The sequence below is a fragment of the Falco cherrug genome, chromosome 16 (genome assembly GCF_023634085.1).
Source record: "Falco cherrug isolate bFalChe1 chromosome 16, bFalChe1.pri, whole genome shotgun sequence".
Lineage (NCBI taxonomy): Eukaryota > Metazoa > Chordata > Aves > Falconiformes > Falconidae > Falco > Falco cherrug.
In genome coordinates, this window is record NC_073712.1 from 4,470,562 (window position 1) to 4,489,988 (window position 19,427).

General features: G+C 53.2%; 1 protein-coding gene across 2 annotated transcripts; it reads right to left on the minus strand.

The window, feature by feature from the left end:
• Positions 1 to 2,249: 2,249 nt before the first annotated feature.
• Positions 2,250 to 17,430, minus strand: PPARD (peroxisome proliferator activated receptor delta). 2 transcript variants are annotated; one of them, XM_005447029.4, is made up of 7 exons: positions 17,273 to 17,430; positions 6,230 to 6,464; positions 5,370 to 5,521; positions 4,488 to 4,626; positions 3,750 to 3,952; positions 2,970 to 3,423; positions 2,250 to 2,584 (listed from the first exon to the last, which is right to left on the minus strand). In XM_005447029.4, the coding sequence occupies exons 2-7, from the start codon at positions 6,363 to 6,365 to the stop codon at positions 2,337 to 2,339; spliced, it is 1,332 nt and encodes a 443-aa protein (XP_005447086.1). In that variant the 5' UTR covers positions 6,366 to 6,464; positions 17,273 to 17,430; the 3' UTR covers positions 2,250 to 2,336. The 2 variants fall into 2 exon arrangements, with proteins under 2 accessions (XP_005447086.1, XP_014142008.1); XM_014286533.3 differs by having other exon boundaries at positions 2,970 to 3,420; positions 17,273 to 17,427.
• Positions 17,431 to 19,427: the final 1,997 nt, after the last annotated feature.

The following is a 19,427-nucleotide window of genomic DNA, read 5'->3' on the forward strand; positions in this document are numbered from 1 at the left end:
GAAAAAACACAGCAGCTACAAGACCTGGGAAGCACAGAGACCCGGGAGTCGTGGCAAATCCCTGGAAATCACAGCAAATCCAGCCTCTGATGGAAAATCATCGCTTCTGATGGAAACCCTCCCAAAGGGCAGCCCCCCAGGGGCCGAGAGAAATCCCCCAGAGAAAGGCCGGATGCGAAAAGGTTCTTAAATATTTACTTCAGATTTATTTAAAGTCAAGTCAGTTTGTGGACACTATTTATATTATTAAAAACACTTGGAGGTTTGTACTTCTAGCAAAAATATACATTTCAGTTTGAGGGTTGTTACACTGCTGAGGAGGGAAGAGCAAAAAGTTCCCCAGGTGATGAGTCCTGCATGCCGGCCACAGCAGGGGCTGCCCCTGGGGGCTTTGGAAGGACAAATCCCCCGGGCCTCGGTCCAGCACACACGCTTCTCTGGTGCCTTCCCCAAGAGGGCTTCAAAGTGCTTTAGAAACGGTAATTCATAACACCCCTGCGAGGTAGGGAGGGGAAGGGGCTGGGCGGGCAGAGGGCAGGGAAACTGAGGCACGGCAAGGAGCCGGAGAGCGGCAGCAGGGGCAGGTTTGGGACCGACCAGCCCTGCGACACGGAGGGGAAGCCCAGCACTCTTCCCCTTCGGATTTTAAAGGAATTATTGCACCAGGGAAATCTGCTACCCTGAAGAGGAGGAAAATAAAATAAAACCGACTAATTTGCTCCCACAACCCCTCCTTGGAATATCAGTATTTTAAAAAGGCTGCTCGGGACACATGGGACCACGAGCTGCAGACAGGGAAGCGCCACTTCTTAAGTCAGACACCACCACCCTGAGAGGGGACAGAGCCCTTCTCGGGTCCATCCTCTCTCCCAGAGCCCGGGGGACGCAGCCCCCCATGCGGGGGTCTGTCCCGGGCACCGGCAGCACCACGGCATCACTACAGCTGCGAGAAGTTGTGAGGTAAAGTCCCCAAACAGCCCTGGGTTCGGGCAGGCCTGGAGCCTGGAGCTGTCCCTGCACTCGGGACAGCGGCAGGGGACAGGGCAGCTGCCCTGACACGGCTGCACTCGCCGGGAAGCTCCTGCTCACCTCGAGCATCCCACCCTCTCCCTCTCCTTTTCTGAATACTTGGCATTGACGCTGTGTTTTACAGCTGCAAAGCACTTTGCAACCGATGCGCTAATTAATCCTCCTGCTCCCCCTCTGAGCAGAGACAATCCAGCTCTTTCACAGAGGGGAAACTGAGGCAGGGCAGTTGACAGACAGGTCACCGCCCCTTCAGTACCGGCAGCGCCGGCTGTGGCTTTCCCTTTGCTGGTGCTGCCGAAGCCTTTGCTTGCACCAGTGCTCACAGGAGCCGTACTGGGGAGCCTCTGCTGCCTGCGCTGCCCTGCAAAACCCCCAGAGCCCCCCCGGCCGGGGAAGGGATCCGCAGGACAAGCCGCCAGCCCTGTCACCTAAACCCTGACCAGTCCCAGGCCAGTCCCTGGCCCTGCACAGAGTTTCTGGTAACTCCCGTCTGTGCAGAACAGCCTGGGCGAGCACACAGACTCCAGCCTCTGCTCTGAAGGCGAATTTTTGTAAATCAAACCGTTTCCCTCCCACCTCCCCTTCCCCTCCCTCTCGCGTATTGAGGTGCCGAGGGGCAGGCTCCCTCTGGAAGCGGGGTACCAGGAGCGAGGGCTCACACCCAGCACTCAGGGGAAGGCAGAGATCACACAATCACCCTGGAGACAGGAATACGCCGCACAGCGAGGAGGGGCGGCAGCTGAGGGGCTCTGCTAGGACAGCCCTACCCGTCTTCAAATACTCTGGCTTTTCTTTGGGAAAGAGAGAAACAACTTTTCATTACACTGTCCTAGACTTCACAGCTCAGGACTATGTCTTCAGAGTGCAATATGAAAAAGAAAATAAAAACACGCCGTAAGCGCAGTTGCTGGCCCCACCGAATACCCGCACCGCACTCGGGTCTCCGAATGACCAGAGCACCCCCCACCCCCCCAGGCTGCTGCAGGAACCCCACAACCTGGGCCGTGTAAACCGCCCGGCCGCTCCAGGGGCCCCGGGGAGCAGCTGAAGAGCTGGGCCGTAGTAACGGAAACAGTAGCTTATGATTTGCCTTTGTAAATTCGTTAGTGTGTGTTAACGGAAGCCCTGGCCTAGCAGGTGGTGGCTGCAAAATCTTATGGCATCTTGCCCTATGTACCGTATGTCAGGGGCACGTAGAAAAGAATTTCCAGTAGAAGAAATGGAAGACACGGGGAAAGGATTTCTTTGCTTCTGTACAAAGAGTCTTGATGGGAATCCATGGCTTCATTCTCATAAATAACAGGTCCTTAGTACATGTCCTTGTAGATCTCCTGCAGAAGCGGGTGAAGAGATGTCTCCGTCTCTGTCTTCTTGATCTTCTGCACCAGCTGGGCGTGCTCTGTCACCAGCTGCCGCAGGTCGGCCATCTTCTGCAGCAGCTTGGGGAAGAGGTACTGGGCATCGGGGTGGTTAGACTGCAGGTGAAACTCCAGCGCTTGCAGGATGTTGTCTTGGATCTTCTCCACCTGCTTCACGTTCATCAGGCCAGGACGGTCTGTGGGGAGGAAGCACAGCAGCTGTAGCGTTTTGGTGCAGCCCTCCAAAGCACACGCTCCTCCTGGGGACAGGGAGACGGGGACAGTAACCCACCCACCGTGACTCCAGCCTTGTCAATCAGACAAGGGGAGAAGTGTGCCCTGGGACAACACATCCCACAGCAGCACACGAGGAGGAGATGCCACTCCCGGTTCTTGCTCCAAGCTTGCTAAGCATCACTGCCACGGGGAAGCTCTGGTTTTCGAACTGCTCGGTTTCCCTCTCGTCCCCCTAAGCCACCCCTGGCTGACCTCAGGGCAGCTGCAGCTCAGCCCCCCCCCAAACCACCTCTAAATACGGGAGAACTCTCCCTGACACTCACGTGGCCGAAAGCGCCCGCTCACCTCCGCACAGGATAATGGCAGCCACAAACAGAGACAGGTCACTGTCATCCAGCTCCAGCGCGTTGAACTTCACAGCAAACTCAAATTTGGGCTCCATGATCTCGCTGAAGGGCTTGCGCAGGCTACGCAGGAACTCGCGGGTCACAAAGCCGTTCCCGTTGGCCACCAGCAGCCCATCCTTGTTCATGATAGAGGCCAGCATGGCGAAGATGGCCTCATGCACCCCGTACTTCAGCAGAGTCACTTGGTCGTTCAAGTAGAGGCCTAGGAAGCTGGGGATGCTCTTGGCGAACTCGGTGAGCTCCCGCACAGTCTCCACCGTGGTGCACTGGCAGCGGTAGAAGACGTGCACCCCGATCTCCTTGTAGGGGGGAATGCCATTCACTAGCTGTTTCCACACCAGCCCCTTTTCTGCCTGCCACAAGGTGTCCATGTCATGGATCACAAAAGGCTGCTTGAAAAAGAAGCAAGCAGTTAGGAACCTGCCGCGGCGACTGGAGATACCAGCCTCGCCAAGGACACTCGTGTTTGTCTGCCCGTCCCTTTGCTGCTCTCTCCCCACCGGGGCTGAGAGTGCCCGCGCAATCCGCACCCACCCGGAACAGCACGATGGGAATTTTCCCAGCAAAGGGCAGGATGTGCAGAGCCCACCTGGCTGCAGCTGGGAATTGGTGCATGGGGAACAGCTACAGCAGGAGGCAGATGTGCAGCACCTGCCAGAAAACAGCCCCCGCCGCGCTGGTCACGGCCAACCCTGCCTGCCCTGGGGAGGCAACTTACTGGTGTGCTGCTGGCCTTCCCGGTCAAGATACCTCTCGCCTTCTTTTTGGTCATGTTGAAATTTTTCAGGTAGGCGTTGTAGATGTGCTTGGAGAAAGCTTTCAGGTCGGCCACCTGTGGGTTCTGGCAGCTGATCTCGCTCGCCGTCAGCCCCGCCACCAGCTTCCTCTTCTCTGCCTCCGGCATGCGGCCGAAGCGGATTGCTGTGGGGCACCAACACCGGTGGGTCAGGACACTGAGGACAACCGCAGGAATTGCGTCCAGGGAAGCAGCTCTGCTTCTCCAGGGCTGCAGCTCCTCTGGCACTGACACCTTCATGAACCAGCCACTCCGCTAGCCTGGCCGACACAGCTCCCATCCCCACCCTCTGGGCTCTCGCACAAACCCTGCTGCCCACATAAACACCTCTGCTTGGCCAGGAACAAGACGGTCACACTTGAAGTTTAAAAATCCCAGCACAAAAGAGCCACCTGCGTGTCCAGGCCCCTCTGGGTCAACTTGTATGGCCTGTGCTGACAGCCAGCCTGCACGGTGGGAATGAACAGCCCCTTCTTGTACAGAAGAAGGGGAGGAAGAGCCAAAGGCTCAAAGCGTTGGGTTTGAAAGATGATTCCCTGGCAAGAAGGGAGCCACGGGATAACGCGAGCTACATACAGCCTCCCTGTGTGAACCCTTCGTAGAAGGGCAGATGGCCCCACGGCACCCACGGCCAGGCCTGTGGGCAGTGGTGACACTCACCGTTATGTGACATGCCCAGCGAGAGACATTTCTGGAAGCGGCAGTACTGGCACTTGTTCCGGTTCTTCTTCTGAATCTTGCAGCTCCTCTCGCACTTCTCGTACTCCAGCTTCATGCGGATCGTCCGGCGGAAGAATCCCTGCGGCACAGAGTGGGACATGGCGCAGAGGGACGAGGGAACAGCAGTGTTAGCACCTGTGGTTTGGGGACCAGGCTGGTTTATTATCCCCAGGAGCCTCACGGAGGTTCAGCTGGGTGAGGAGGAGCCCTGGGTCACCGACACAAACAGGGTCTCTGTTCCAAGGACAGGTCGTGCAGTGGGAGAAGGGGGCTGCAGAGAGGAAACCACGGAGGGAAGGCCAGGGTCTGGTGCCAGAGCCGCGTGTGTGATGCTGCCGGCAGCCAGCAGGGAGGGATGGAGGAACAAGCCTGCCCCAGCCTGCAGGAATGTCTGGCAGGACCTGGGCAGCTAATGCAGCCCCACTGGCATCTGCTGCGGGGGAAAGAATTTCGGAGGCACAACCCAGCTGCGGCCAGTGATCCCAGGGGGATAAACACATGGCTCACTGCTGATCTGCAGCAAAGAAAGCATCTTCAAAAGCAAAGCCAGGGTCCCTGTGGGGACAGATGGATTTGCCTTACAAAGTAAAGCACGACCGGGCACTATTTGGGCCATACACATCTCGGCTGCCTCTCCCAGGACAGTATCTGAGTGCTTGCAACACCCTCTGGACAACCTGCAGTAAAAAACTGCAAATGAGTTTTTTTACAATCAGTCAATCCCGCCTCCCTGTTTTGCTGCAAATCTAGGGATGGCATGGTCCCTGGGATCTAATCTCTGCCCGGTGTTGCTGAACCCAGCCCCCCCCAGGGTGTGCGTACCTTGCAGCCCTCACAGGCGTGCACACCATAGTGAAACCCCGAGGCTTTGTCTCCGCAGACCCTGCACTCCACGTTCAGTGCTCCCAAGGCCGCTTCCTCACAGCCCATCTGCAGTTGGTCCGATAGGGAGGGAGAGGAGCTCTGCGAAAGGTCTGCAAACACACAAAGGGATGTGTCCTTTCATGTAGTAGCCACAAATCCAGCATCTAACTCCTCCAGCCATGGGGCTGACGAGGGATTTCCAGCACTGTCCCAGCCTGCCGTTGGCATCGCATCTGGGCAGTTAACTGGCTGCAGGCAGATGCCGTATCCAGAGCCAAGAGTGCCCCGAGTGCACCCAGCAGCTGAGAGACTGCACATCAATACTGATTTCTTCCTTCTGGCATTCATGTCTAGGCAATGAAACCCAACCAGCAAATTTTATAATCCCCAGTCGGCAGGTGGCTGGCACGGGGCTGCCCAGCTGGAACGCCCAGGGCTCTGGGGGAGCCTCTTCAGCAGCAACAAATCTTCTCCCCCAGTTCCTACAATCAGTTTGCACTGAGGACTTCGAGAAGTGGCCAGAGAGGCATTCTCAGGCACCCTGGGAGTCCCCTCACTCTGGGGCACAATGTTACTGGCCTGTTCTTTTAACTCCCATCTCCCAACCTGCTGCCAATGGCTGTGCAGTGACTGCAGAGGAAGAAATAAGCCTCTCCATAACTTGGCTCTCGATGCGTTATTTCACAAAGGGAAGAGATTAAAACAAGCCAAACTCCATTCGTGGGCAGGTCCGCTGCCCTTGCAGCCGAGCACGCTGCCCGGAGGACGTGGATGCCTGTATGCTCTGGGGACAGATGAGCTCCCGTGGCTTCACTCACCTGTGTAGCTGCTCGAAGGCAGCGAGCTGTCTGGTCCTCCACTTGGGTCTGAGGCTCCACTTGCCACCATCACTGCCTCTTCCTCTTCCTCCTCCTTTTTCCTGACCTCAGGTACTTCCTCCTGTAGTTGTTCCATAATTGATCACCCCTCAGTGCCAAGACTGCAATCGCTGTCATAGCTCTGGCATCATCCGCGTCTATCCGAGATGGACCCTACCAGGCTGTTCCTGCTAGCCTGCGGGACAGAGGGAGAAACGCGCGGCCTCAGCTCTGAACGCCCACGCAGAGCACCTTAGCAGCAGGGCAGTGTGTAACCACGCCGGTCCTGCTCTGCTTGCTCTCCTTATCCAGGGAGACAAGCAGAACCTGGGACCTTTTAAAGGTCACTTTGTGTTCCGGTATAAACACTCTGTAGGACTCCAGGAAGCAAAAGCTCACCAGAATCATATTTAAAGCCCAGCAGACAGAGCCCTGATCACAAACCAGCCCAGACACCACCCAGGGATCTGGGCTCCCCAGCTTGCAAGTCCCACAGCAGAAAGAGTGCCCCCGGCAACGTCCCCCAGAGCTGCCGGTGCCCTGGGATGTCACGATGGTAGCCAAGACTGGGGTTTGACAGAGCCAACAGCACCAGAAAGATTAAGGTTGGGTTGGCTTCACCCTCCATCCCCACACAGCAGCTCCATGCCTGTAGATGGGGGATGCCGGGGAAGCAGGGCTCTGTGCAGCAGCAGGCGGTGGCTGAAAGCCCCCGGCCTGTGCAAGCCATCTGCAAGACCAATGGCTTCCTGCTGGCCCCCATGCTCACCCTCCTTCCCGTTACAGCGCTGCCAGTTACAGCATTTGTGTTTATTTTCACTCGTGTTGTAACTGGCCTCGGCTCCTCTGCCAAGAACTGCTGGGTTGAACGTGTTGCTGTTGCTCCGTGCAGCTGCCGGGCTGTGCTCAGCCACGGGGTCCAGCAGCGTGATCGTGAGGACCACACAATCCAGCTAGTGTCCTAATCCCGGGTTTCCTGTGGGAGGAACGGCCCCATCCTCCCCCTGCGCACTTCCGCTCCTTGTTTGCCTTAGTCCATCCCAAACAGCCCAGGAAAACCTCAAGCCGTGCAAGCGATGCATCACCGGTACCATGATCATGGCAGAGCTGTTCCCACCTCCCTCCTAACCGTGTCAGATCTTGCCTGAGTGTCCAGCTCATGCTGCAACATCCCGGCACTCATTTACTTCCAGATCTTCATTCCTAAACTGACTTCTGAGTAATTAATATCTCAAGCCCAGTTCATGTAGAGTTGCATCCACTACCTTAAAAGAGCTATTTTTAAGTGGAGAAAAATCCATCAAAAAAGCCACTGAAATCCAGCTTTCACCAGGAAAGCCTCAACGTGCAGGCACAAGTTAAACTCATGCAGCATCTTCAAGCCACCTGCCTGAATGTGAAGCGAGTAAGCTACTCGCAGGGGACTCGCACCAGGGCAGCCCCCACACGCTAGGATGGTCTGCACCCCCTGCCCAAGCCCACGCCACAGCACAGGGCTTGCTCAGGGAGGGCAGCAGTGACCCAGGACTCCCTGGGCTCGTTTTCCCTCCTGCAGCAGACCCTCACACCTGGCACTTTGAACTTGAGCCGCAGCCAGCTCCTTGGATTCGCTGGAAAGCCATCAGCGCTGAGCAAGGTCAGAGCTCCCTGCGAGATGAAGCAAGCAGCCGAGGGAGAGAACAAAACACGTGAGCGGGGAGGTTGAACGCAAACACGTTGCAAAGCCAGGACACAAGTCACGGCCTGGAGCCAGCGCTGCCTCGGAGCCTGGGTCTCCCACGGGTGAGGGGGCTTTTGCTTTTCCTCTCCATGCTGGCAATTCAGACTGCAGGGCAGATGGCTTTGTGTCCAGGAGAGGTATGTCAAAGGCAAACGCGACTGCCCTGCTCTCCTGTACAGCAGCAGCAGGCAGAGGGGTGCTTAGACAAGGGCAGAGCGCTCCCTTCCCGCGCCTCCACAAGAGCACTAAGGGACCATTGAAGGGCTGTGTTATCCTTGGCCTCCACTCACACATCCCGCGCGGTGGGACATGGCACACAGGCAGGAACACCTATTCATCGGAGGGAGGAGGGTAACGAGCTTGATCGTTTTGAAGGCTATATATAAATGAATGTACAAACATCAGGAAAACGCTTTTGCCTGGAACAGCAGTTAGTGCGGGAAGCTCGCGGCAGGAGAAACTAGTCTACAGTGGAAAATACATCCAGCAGCAGCTTAACGAGCTTCTTATTAGCTCTCCTTTGTCCCAGCATCCAGCACAGCCACCTGCTTTAAGCCCAGTGCAGATCGAGCCCTCTGCTTTGCCCCAGATCCCTCATGGCACAGTGCCGCTGGAACAACGTGGACATACCCCTTCAGCGGCATCCCTGGCATGCTGTCCTCTATGCATCGGGTCTACTCAGGGCTGCGTACTCCTGAGGTGGCAGTGAGTTTGTGACACACAGCTTTGCTCCTCAAAACCCACCAAAGCAACTCAAAACTGTGCTGGGACTTGGTGTGCCTGGAGATAGGCATACAGCCCTGAGAAGAGGGAAAGCAGAGGGAAAGCAGAGGGCAATATGTACACAGACAGCAACACCAGGCACCAGCTAAGGCTCCCCATGTGCCCACAGGCATTACGGGAAGGATAAGGATTCAGGTCCCACCCTTCAAGAGTGGCTGGACAGCCAGAGAGAGAAAAGTTTTCACCAGAAGGCTCCGAATGTATTGTTTTAATATCTCCTTGCAGGCCAAGAGTACAGGGGCCTGGGCCGAGGGAAGCTGAGCGAGCTGTTTGCACACCTGCCTTTCCCTTTCCCATTTCCCTGGTTTCTAAACCACAGAGATAGAGGGAGAGGAGGGGGGAAAAGGGATTGATTTCAACAGGAGGCTGCACCCCCTGCCTTCAGAAAATGAAAGGCCAAGGCAGCCACCACCACCTGGATGAAAGGCAGGGCACAGGCTGTGCCTGCACACCCCGGCACGGAGCGAGCCGGCTTGGCAGGGCCCCCAGAAAGATGCAGACCCCCCGCCCTCCCCTCCGAGCCGGCAGCACGCAGAGACTGGGATTTTCCAAGGTTTCACACACACTCCTCCATGCCCCTGCCAGCCCTGCGGTTCAGAGCTGGGTGTCCTGGGAAGCTGGAGCTCCCAGAGGTTGGTCCAAACTCTGTCCCTCTGAGCACGAGGAGGGACCTGCCCTGCCAGCACAGCCACGGGCAGGGTTGTCACAGCCCTGCATCTCGGCGGGACGGTACGGGGGATGGCTGCCTGGAAGGCAGTCGATGGCCAAAGGGCCCATCTCAACCCCAGGACCTATCCAGCGGTTCGGTGCCTCCACATCCAGCTGCCAAGCAGGCAGAGCCAGAGGAGGGACAACCTGGTCTCCTCCCCTTGGCTAAAAAGCCACCCATGGGAGCACAGCACACAAGCTTTGAGCTGCAGGGAGAAGCCAGATTCCTGACTGGAGTAGCCACCCCCTTTTTCCATTTGGCAGCTGTCACAGGGCAGCGATGGAAAGAGAGGATGGAAACAAGGACGGGGACCTTGAATTCCTTCCTAAGCTTCTCCGGAGAAACCGGCAAAGCTGTTTCCCTTCCTCTTCCTACAGGATGGGAACTAGCAAGAGGACAGGCATCTCGTGACTTGTTCTGCCCTTGCCTCAACCCCCGCTCCAAGGAGCTTTGGTGACCCTGGCTGAGATAGCCACCTCCCTCCTGGGAGCCTGCAGCCGGCGGAGGGTGGGTTTGTTTGCTGGCTCCAGGCTTGGGCAGATGCCTGCTGGCTGCCCCGCTCCCACACTGCAAACAGCACGGGCAGCAGGTTTATCTTTACTAGAAGCAGAAGCTGGCATCTATGCCAAGCTAAACCGTACAGTGGGAACGGGGTGAGACATGGCACAACGAGAGGAGGAAAAACCACAGGAATAAAAATTAAAATGAGACAAATCTTCAGCGTGGACCCCCTGCAAGAAGGCAGTACTTCTCCACAGCCAAACAAGATCCGAGCCTCCATTCATCAGCCCACAGCTTGTGCCCTTTTGGCCCGGCAGCTCCTCACCGCTGACTGGCATGTAGACCTTGGAGCCAAGTTCAGAGAAGCAGAGAAGAGTCCCACACGCAAAGTGCCACAAGGAGGAGATGTGTGTTTCAACACAGACACCCAGGTGCTGGCAGCCAGACAGCCACCAAACCAGAGAAGGAAGTGCTTGTAATGAGAAGGACCTCATGTTTTCAACCAGGCCTAGTTTCAGTGATGGTGAGCTCAAACAAAAGACAATTTTGGTGTGTTCATGGAGGTGGAGAGAGGACAACTGTCTCCATTCCTCTCCAGGAGAGCAGAGATTTATTTCTAATATAGTTATACAGATGTCCCCCGCTTCAGTCCGGAGTGTCACCTCACAAGATCCCTCTCTGCAAGTCAGGAGTTTCCAGGTAAAGCAAAGTGCCAAAAAAAAAGTCCAAACCTACCAAGGGCCAAGCCAGAGAGTCTATGGGCTCAAAGCAGTTGTTCAAGTTACTGTAAAAGAGGTCACCAGGAATCACAAAGTAAAGCAATTTACCACAGGAGCACTTCAGGCTTGCGTTTTTATTCCTCTGGACAAAAATATTAGCCAAATTCACAGGCAACAAAGTGAATCCTTTTGGAAGGGGCAAGACGAGAACTCAGCCCTCTCTACAGCAGCACCTTCTGTGACATGTAGCGCATATCGAATCCACAAACAAAAACTGAAATGAATCCATTAAAAAATGTGATTGTTGCTTGTTGGCCATCATTTGCAAGCATCCCTTGGGTTCTGGCACTGCTTCAGTATCTGCTGATCAAGTACCAGTTTCTTTTCCTCCTCCTACACGTCCGCTACTACTACTAAAAGCCAAAGAAGAGCTAAGCAGATGCTGCAGTACAGGAAAGGTAACTAAGTGCACAAAACAGGAGAGCCAAACATTGAAAACATGTTTGGTTTTGTTCCTGAAAGATGAACATATCCCCTCATTAGCTAATGAGATGTCAGCAACACTTAATACCCAAGTGCTTGCTCCCTTACTCAAAGTCTTGGCTGCAAGGCAAGCTACACGCTGAAATGGACTACTAGAGCTAGCAAGGAAGAGCCCTTCCACGCAGCCCTGGCCAGTGCTGACACGTGAGGGCCAGATCTTCCCCTTGAACCATCTCTGGCCAGCCACGGCCCCATGCCCCAGTCCAGTCCTGTGAACCCCCCGACGCTGCCCTGTGCGGGCTACCTGTGTTTCACCAAGTGTGATCCCAGCCGACTAAACAGCAGGGTGCTGCCAGAGCGGCTATTACCGCGTTGCTACTAATTACTCAGGAACATGTGACAGAGGGTGCAGGAGGTTCCCTCACTTGCCTTGAGCAGCCAGGCTTGCCAAAATGAATCACATATCTACAGTGTGTTTTAACTCACCCACTTCCTGGACACTGAGGAGGGGGAAGGTTAAAAAGCTTACAAAACTCGCCAGACTCTTCTCTTTTTGTACCACAGCTGATGCTGTCCCCCAAACCAGGTTATGATATTTTGCTCCAAAAGGAACTTCCTGCTTGCTCACGTGTGCTGTTTTTTTCCAGAGAACAAGAGGTATCACAGAAACAGAAGCAAGTCAGACTTTGGGCAATGAATTCAAAGCACATGCAAAAGGGGGGTCCTGCCTGGCTGCTCTTCTCTTTCAATCCATCCATCAGGAGCTGCAAACATCCCTGGCTCCAGCAGCTCCAAGCACATAGCAGATGTGCTCTGAAATCTTGAGATGGCAGGTACTGGGAGAAGGTTAATGCTCCTACAACAATCATCCCTGCACACCTTTCCAGTGGAGAGACTCCCTGCCCTCCTCAGCCTCTGATGAGCCGGGCTCCACCACTGCCTTTTGCAGAAGAGGTAACAGCAGGGCGGGAAGTAAAAAGCCGAGCAGTTGTTAGCTTTTACTTGAAGTCCTGCTTCATGACCTTCAGCAAATCCTGTCAACCCCCACACCTCCATTTGCTTCATCATAAAAAAAAAAAACCCCACCCTAACCCCGACCTACCCCCCCAAAAAAAAACAGCCCAGGACTTTTACAGTGCTTCCTTCCTGATCCTTTCCTTGCTGCATTAGCTCACAGAGCTGGCATGTTTTGGAAGCACAGAGGAACATATCGATGCCAAGCGTTACTGTTTATTCCTGTATTACAGATTTGGACACCGGTTCGCAGTCACGCTCGCAACTCTGGCTGCCTCAGCCGCAGGTCAGCACACCCCACTGCTTGTGACCGTCTTCTCCTGTTGTACATTCCTAAACGAAGCATCTCTAGGATTACTTTCAGCAAATAAACTGGCACATCTCATCCTGGCAGTTGCTGACTGATATTTGTGTTTTGCTGTCAACCCAGGACAGGCCAGAGCACCCAGGATCTGCCCCACTGGAATGAGGACCACAGCCACGAAACAAGCAGGTACCAGACAGGTGACACCACCGGGGCTTCTCAGAGCTTGAAACAGCACAGAAGTGTTGCTATTTGAGAAGGTCTTTAAGTTTGCTAAGGAGAGAGGATCATCCCCACCGCACCCCCGGGTACAGCAGAGGTGGCTGTAAAGCCATGGCACTGCTTTGGGAACACGGCTGCAAACCGAGCACGCACGCTGCTAAGAGAGAGGCACAGAGCAGCTTGCACAGGGCTGCAGAGATGGCTGAGTGTCCGCAGGGAACGCTGAACCCACGGGCTTGCTCCCGTCTCCTGGTAGGACTAGGGACCCACCACCCAGCCCAGCAACTCCGATTTGTGCTCCTCCAGCAGCCTCCACTTGCTGCTCCACTGGTGCCAGCTTTCACATCCCTGCTTCTTCTCTGAAAATCCCAGGTGGCTTCTCTGGCACATATTCCCTTTTCCTTTACCAAGCCGAAGGTGAAGAGGTTGACGGCTCAAAGAACCCACCAAACCACTGTAAGCTGATGCTTTCCAAAATCCCTGAAGTCTTGTGCTTTACTCCAGGGCACTGGGTTAGCTTACGGCCCCCTTGTCCTCCCGGACCTGAGGAGGACACATGGAAAGATCTGGTTTCAGGAACATCAGTAATTATAGCACCGGGCTGACGAGGGAGGGGAGCTCACGGGAACAGCAACAACACTCCCAAAGGCAAACAGTGGGCACAGGGTGTTACAGACTCAGAGCAGCGTTTAAATGGAAAACCAGGGAAGCGTCAAGTGGAACAAGCTGTCACTGCAATCAGGAGCACTGCTGGCAGTGATTTAGGCTGTCATTTGGCAGTGCTGCGCACACCAGGACTCATCTTACTTTTCCCTGAAGTCTCAGTGTTGCTGGGACACCAGCAAGTGTCACCTCTGCTTTGGATGGGGCAATCAGCTCCCCAGAAAAGCAACAAGGGGTAGAAAAGCAGCAGCAGGCCAATGCGTCGCTCTGGATCACACACATGTGCGTGCAGCCTGCCATCGGGAGCCAACTACCCGGCAGGCCAGCAAATTTTATTGCTAGGCTGCCAGTGCTCTCAGATCCAGGAAAACGCCCACAAAAACAGTAGCAAGCCTTCTCTTCTTTGCAGCGACAGAGATTTTAGATCCCATGGGCTGACCAAGAAAAAAATATAAATAAAATAAATGCACCAGCCTGTAAGTTTTGTTATGCTTACACTCGGACTCCCAGAAAAGCGCTACTGGTTTTGTAGACCTTAGCAAAATATCCTGGGCACCAGCCACGCCGCTCTGATCCCAGGATGCAGCTGACAGTGAGCGATTATGCCCAGGCACAAGTTCAGATGATTCAGCAGGGCCTGGGGACATACGCACCGAAGCGGTTAGAAAAAAAAAAAATCACCATGTTCGCTGCACCTCCAGTTCAACCACAAGGCAGGAAAAAAAGAGGGAGGCCGAGTTTGGCTGGATACATCTCCATATGGAAAACTCCAGAGAACATTAGAATAACTTTGCTACACAAACTAGTTCAATAGCCTCTCAGGGAACTAGAGGGGAATGATGTTTCCTTACTATTTTTGGCCACATTCACACACCAAGAGCTGACTGGAGGAACAGAAGTTTCCCTGCATTTTCAGCAGCGATACAAGCAGCAATCATATCAGCGTGATCCTGCCAAGACTCCTCTGTCAATGAGGGATGGCAGTGTCCTCTGACCATTTGGATTTCCACCTCTGCCCCTAGAAAACAAAATGCTCGAGCAAAGCATCAGCACCTTTCATAACATCCTCATGTCTTTGGCACTATCTTGGGGGTACAGAGAGAGCAGCAGAGGCACACAGCAAACCAGTGACCACCACTACCCAACAGCCAGCTGCTGGGAGCTCAGCAGGCTCCACCAGCTTCAGCCCCAAGCTCACGCTCACCAGCTACCCTTTTCCAGAGATCCCTGTGTCCCAAAGTTCCACAACGCAACACCTACCCCATGCACATCAGAACCCATGTATTTTTTTTCAGAGATGCGGGTCTCTGACCATCAGCCCTCACGGGGTTAACAGCCCTTGAAGGTCCAACAGCTCTAGCAGAATCCATAAAATCAACTTAAAGGTGAAAAGCAGATTTGGGCATTTTCAGAAATATTCCAGGCTTGCATTAAGGTGAAATCAAGAGCTGCACCAAAAAAAACGTTTGTAAAAGGTCAGGCAGGATAGGGGTTTGAGCTTAGGTTCCCATCACCGAGGTGACTGCACAAAACACTGCTTATTTTCACGCCATTTCACCCGTCCTCTCTTCAGCCTGACAAAGCCTTTTCCTAATGAGACATTCATTAGGCAGTAGTATGGTTCATAGCAAAGTTTGTCTTGACAGACCATCAGGGCAATGCTTCCCTACCAGCTCAGGTAGGAAAGCTCATCTGCCCATTTAAACTACCAGAACCGTTTCCTGTCTCCATCCCACATCTACATTACAGGGTTGAATGTACATGTTCTGGTTTTTGCTATTCCAACTTCCAGTTTCCAGGCCAGGGTAAACCAGAAAATGCAGCATGAGGGCAACGATTCTGGTTAGCATGGACATTATCTGGCTGTTGCTCTCCACAAGCCTCAGAGATACGTTCTGGCTTGACCCAGCACCACAAGAAATGTTTGTGTTTCTGGCTTGTGCTTTTACCCTGCCACCTCACCCCCAGTGAGGATTCCCCTGCAAACCACGACTGCTGCAAAACCCAAACCTTTGAGCAGAACCTGTCCACGGGGATCCCCAGGGAAGCATTCCGACACACACATGCACTGCAGGGCCCTTTGCAAAGCCAGTTCGAAAGATCTGACTCAAATGATGTCTGATGTTCACAAGCTCTTGGCCAAACCTTGGAGGACACAGACATTTTCCAGACGCTATGATCATAACAGCGAATATTAGAGCATTTCAAGAAGGCTTCCTGAAACTAAGATACATCTTGAACCACTTCTGCTCTAAACCCTTCCTGCAATCAAGCATGGCCCAGTGAACGTCATCCCAAAACATTTATTTTGGGGAAGATGCATTTCACAATCTCCTTGACCAAAAGGCTTCATATTGGCATCAATCATTCCACGCCAAACTCTGCTTTGGGAAAGTAATTTCCTAGGCATTCTGCCAATGCAAGTGGATTTCAGACTATAAAATAAAATTAGTTCTACAGAAAAATCTTATTTGTACTCACTATTGAAATCACTTCTGCTTGTCTAGACTTTCCCAGAGTCTCCAAAATTATTGCAGCAGTGATAAGCAGTATATCCCTGAATAATGACACTTCTAGAAAAGCAGAGATTGCTCTGCAGCGCCTGATGAGAAAGCAGCTACACAGCCTGACAAATCTGTGGCTATCAGCAAGGGCAGTCATTCCTGCTAGGAAGAAAGAGAGCCAATACAAATCACAAAATAAACCAACATCTTTAAAATTTCATAGTCAGGGCAAGCCAGCCTGGGTTCTGGCAGCAAATAACCTTTCAGGCATAAGCACTGTAACATTATCTCATCCAATTAAAAAATCATTTGCATGTCAGGTCCCTGCTGCACAAAGAAGCCCAAGAGTCTAATGTTGTGCTAATTCCTCTGTCTCTAAAAACATTTGCACATTTCCAGTTCATAATTCAATAGCCACAGATGAAATATTCCCCGAAAGGCAGTAAGATGTACTGTACAAAAATACATATTTGTCAACGGGCAACACACTAGAGAGATGGAGACCATTAACATCAGTAAGCAATTCTGTACAACAATGCTCTTCTGATCAGCAAAGCCTCATGCGGCTCATTACAAAATCCTCTCCACGCCCGGCGACGATCCTTGGAAGTCCATGTCTCGAATGCCAGAACAGAGACAACACAACAGTTGCACAAACTTGACACAGAAAACATCTCCATCCAGCTAAACACCTTAGACGTGTGTCGCGGCAAAAATAAACCCACCCTCTACGCGCAGCCAGCACCAGCACCGATAGAAGATACGTGCAGCATCTGAGTGCAGCATGACCGCAGCGAAGACTTTCAGGCATCGCTTCAGAGGTCTGCAGGCAAGACAACATCCACCCCAGCCCATGCTGACCACCTCCTCCAAACCCCTGTCCTCGCTCTGCTGCAACCTGCTCAGCTTTGTCCCGGTAATGCAGTTACACAGCGCTAGACGGTATTGGTACTGCTGCCAGACCTGCACAGCCAGATCCGTTAGGTGACTGGTTACCCAAGTATGGGGCCTGCTCTCATGTGCCCTCCCCAGCCTACAAGAGTCAATTTCAGTCAAAAAAAAAAAAAAAAAATCAGTGAAATAACCAAACATTAAGTCACTATACTCTGACGGAAACAGTTGGCTTAGAAGAACAGGATTTGACCACGATACTCACAGCGTACTCCTAAGCATAAATCCATAAAGATCATATTCAGAAACTGAACAAAACTAAGGCATAGAGTCCAAAATTGAAAAGAAACTTAAATTTAAGCTCGTGGACACAAGTGAAACTTGCTGAAAGCAAGCCACACTACCTAGGCTCTTCCCTACCCCAAGTTTTTAAAAACATACGTAGGATAAGTGCTTTGGTAGACTGCCCGCGTGCGAAAGGGAAGGGTTACCTCTCCGGAGCAGCTGTTCCTGTCTGCCTGTCGCTGAAAGCCACCGTTCAGTTACCATGTCAGCACAGAGAGCTGAAAACTGAAGTAATCTGCAAGAGAACACAACACGAATTTCCACGGCTGTGCTGAAGGCCAGATATTTATGCCTCTGGGAGAACTGGGCTGGATCCAGCAACAGCTCTGAAATTTAAACACACACTCCCTCTACCGCATGCTGAAACCATAGGCTGGGGTGACACCCCCGGTGCCGCGGGGAGGTGGCAGGGACAGCCACCACGTGCGATTGCAGCAGTCTCCCCCAGGCTCTGGCAGCTTCTGCAAACTGGGAGGTAAAGCAAACCCCTGGGTGACCCGTCAAAGATGGCCCCAGTGCCTCACCAGGCTTTGAGCATCACAATGTCACCTTTACCTTAGGTCACCTGCAGCCAGAGGCCGACGACCCCAAGCTTTTATGACAATGCATGAATCTGATGCTAGAAAAAGGGCTGTGGTGGCCATAAGGTGGCTTGTTTACTCAGCTTGCTTAATCCACCCTTAAGAGGCTGCCACTGCAGCCTCATTAAAGTTAGTGCAACTTTAATGAACTTGCCTCTCAGGTGGTTGAAACTTAAGGATTCGACAGAGTTCATTCACTCTTCTTGGTTTTCCTGATAACTTTGCAAATAGCCTTGTATGAATTTCAGGCTCAGGAGAGCAGTAAGAAACCAACACTAAAAAAGAAAACGGCTTACGAGGCTTTGAACTAGAGGACTTGGGAGAAAATATGTTCTATTTTTAGACACAGTTATGCAGACTAACTGGACTAACATATTAAACAAAGATGTTGCGAACATGATGCTACTTGAACCCATGTACCCTCCCTGACATTACCCAGGCTTAGCTGCTCCTCCCAGCCCCATGGAAAAGCCCCGTTTCGTATCGCTACCTGCAACATGGGATGATTTGCAAGGCAGCCAAGCGCTGGCAACGAACCCAGCATCACCAGCCCCCTGACGAGAGGGGCAAGCCAGCAAGTTCAGGGCAGAGAGTGAATCCCACCCAGTGCCGCACGCCCTCCTGCACCTCCCAGGTCTGACACGGCACTGAGAGCTGCAGCTGCTCAGAAGAGGGTGAAAAAAACAAAGCAAATCCTCTGCCCCAGAAGCCGAGGCTCCCGCCACACTACCACAAGCATGGAGAGTGCTCCCCATGCTGCCAAGCAGCCCAGGTACAGCCAGGGGAGGGCATGAGTGTAAGATCTAAAAAAATAACCCCAGTCCCTTGCACGGGAGCATCATTTGCATCAGGATCACTCTTTCTCATAGTTGGTGACACAAAAATCACAGCCCCCCCCTTGAAAAAAGCAACTGCCCTCAGGTTACAGCCAGGGGGGCTGAGACAAGCCTGCCCGAAGGTCAGCTGGTGAGGGAAGGAGCACAGATCCAGCACCCAGCCCTCCGCTTTAGCAGGGGCCATAAAACCGCACACAGTAACTTCACTTTCACAATAGGACATCAAAACTATCACGAGTTTCTCATCCCCTCCCTCCCAAAATGGAAGGCAGATTTTCTGAACACCCTGGATAGTTTTTCTTTAGCTTTCCTGATGAGAAACAATAATGAAGTCACTACAATCCCACTGGCACATCAGGAGAGGGCTTTCTTCATCTCCACCAGCAATAAAGCCCATCCCTGATTCAGTAACAAAGTGTAACGTTGACAGTGTCAAGGAGGGCATGAATCACTCTGAGCTCTTTCCCATGGCGGATCAGAGCACTTAGCTGCTGCCAGAGACCTGAGAATTAAAACTAAATTACTGGCTCACCTCATCCTGCTCACAGCTAAATGCCAGGGCATGCCCCATCACCATCACACACAAGGCAATACTTGCACCAGCTCAGCAGGGTACGGAGGGAGCCTGCCAGCACATCCCTCCCGAAAGCTTCCTCTTGTATCCCTGGCTGACACACGGTAAAGTGACGGAGAAAGCTCCCACCTCAGCACAGCCTGGAGCACGTCTGTACCAGAAGGGGAAAAGGATTCTCCGCTGAAGGCAGCGAGGGAGTTTGCGCAAAGAGAGACGGCAGGAGGAGGGAGCAGAAATGAGAAACGGGGCACAGGCTGCTTCAACGAGCAAGTCACCGTTTCGAGAGACCAACACTGCTACCAGCCTTGGC

Coding starts and splice junctions, on each gene's coding strand:
- PPARD (XM_005447029.4), bottom strand. CDS start 6,365: ATGGAACAACTACAGGAGGAAGTACCTGAGGTCAGGAAAAAGGAGGAG. Junction 5,522..6,229: donor GCCTTCGAGCAGCTACACAG/GTGAGTGAAGCC, acceptor GTGTGTTTGCAG/ACCTTTCGCAGAGCTCCTCT. Junction 2,585..2,969: donor TGCCATTATCCTGTGCGGAG/GTGAGCGGGCGC, acceptor TCCTCCCCACAG/ACCGTCCTGGCCTGATGAAC.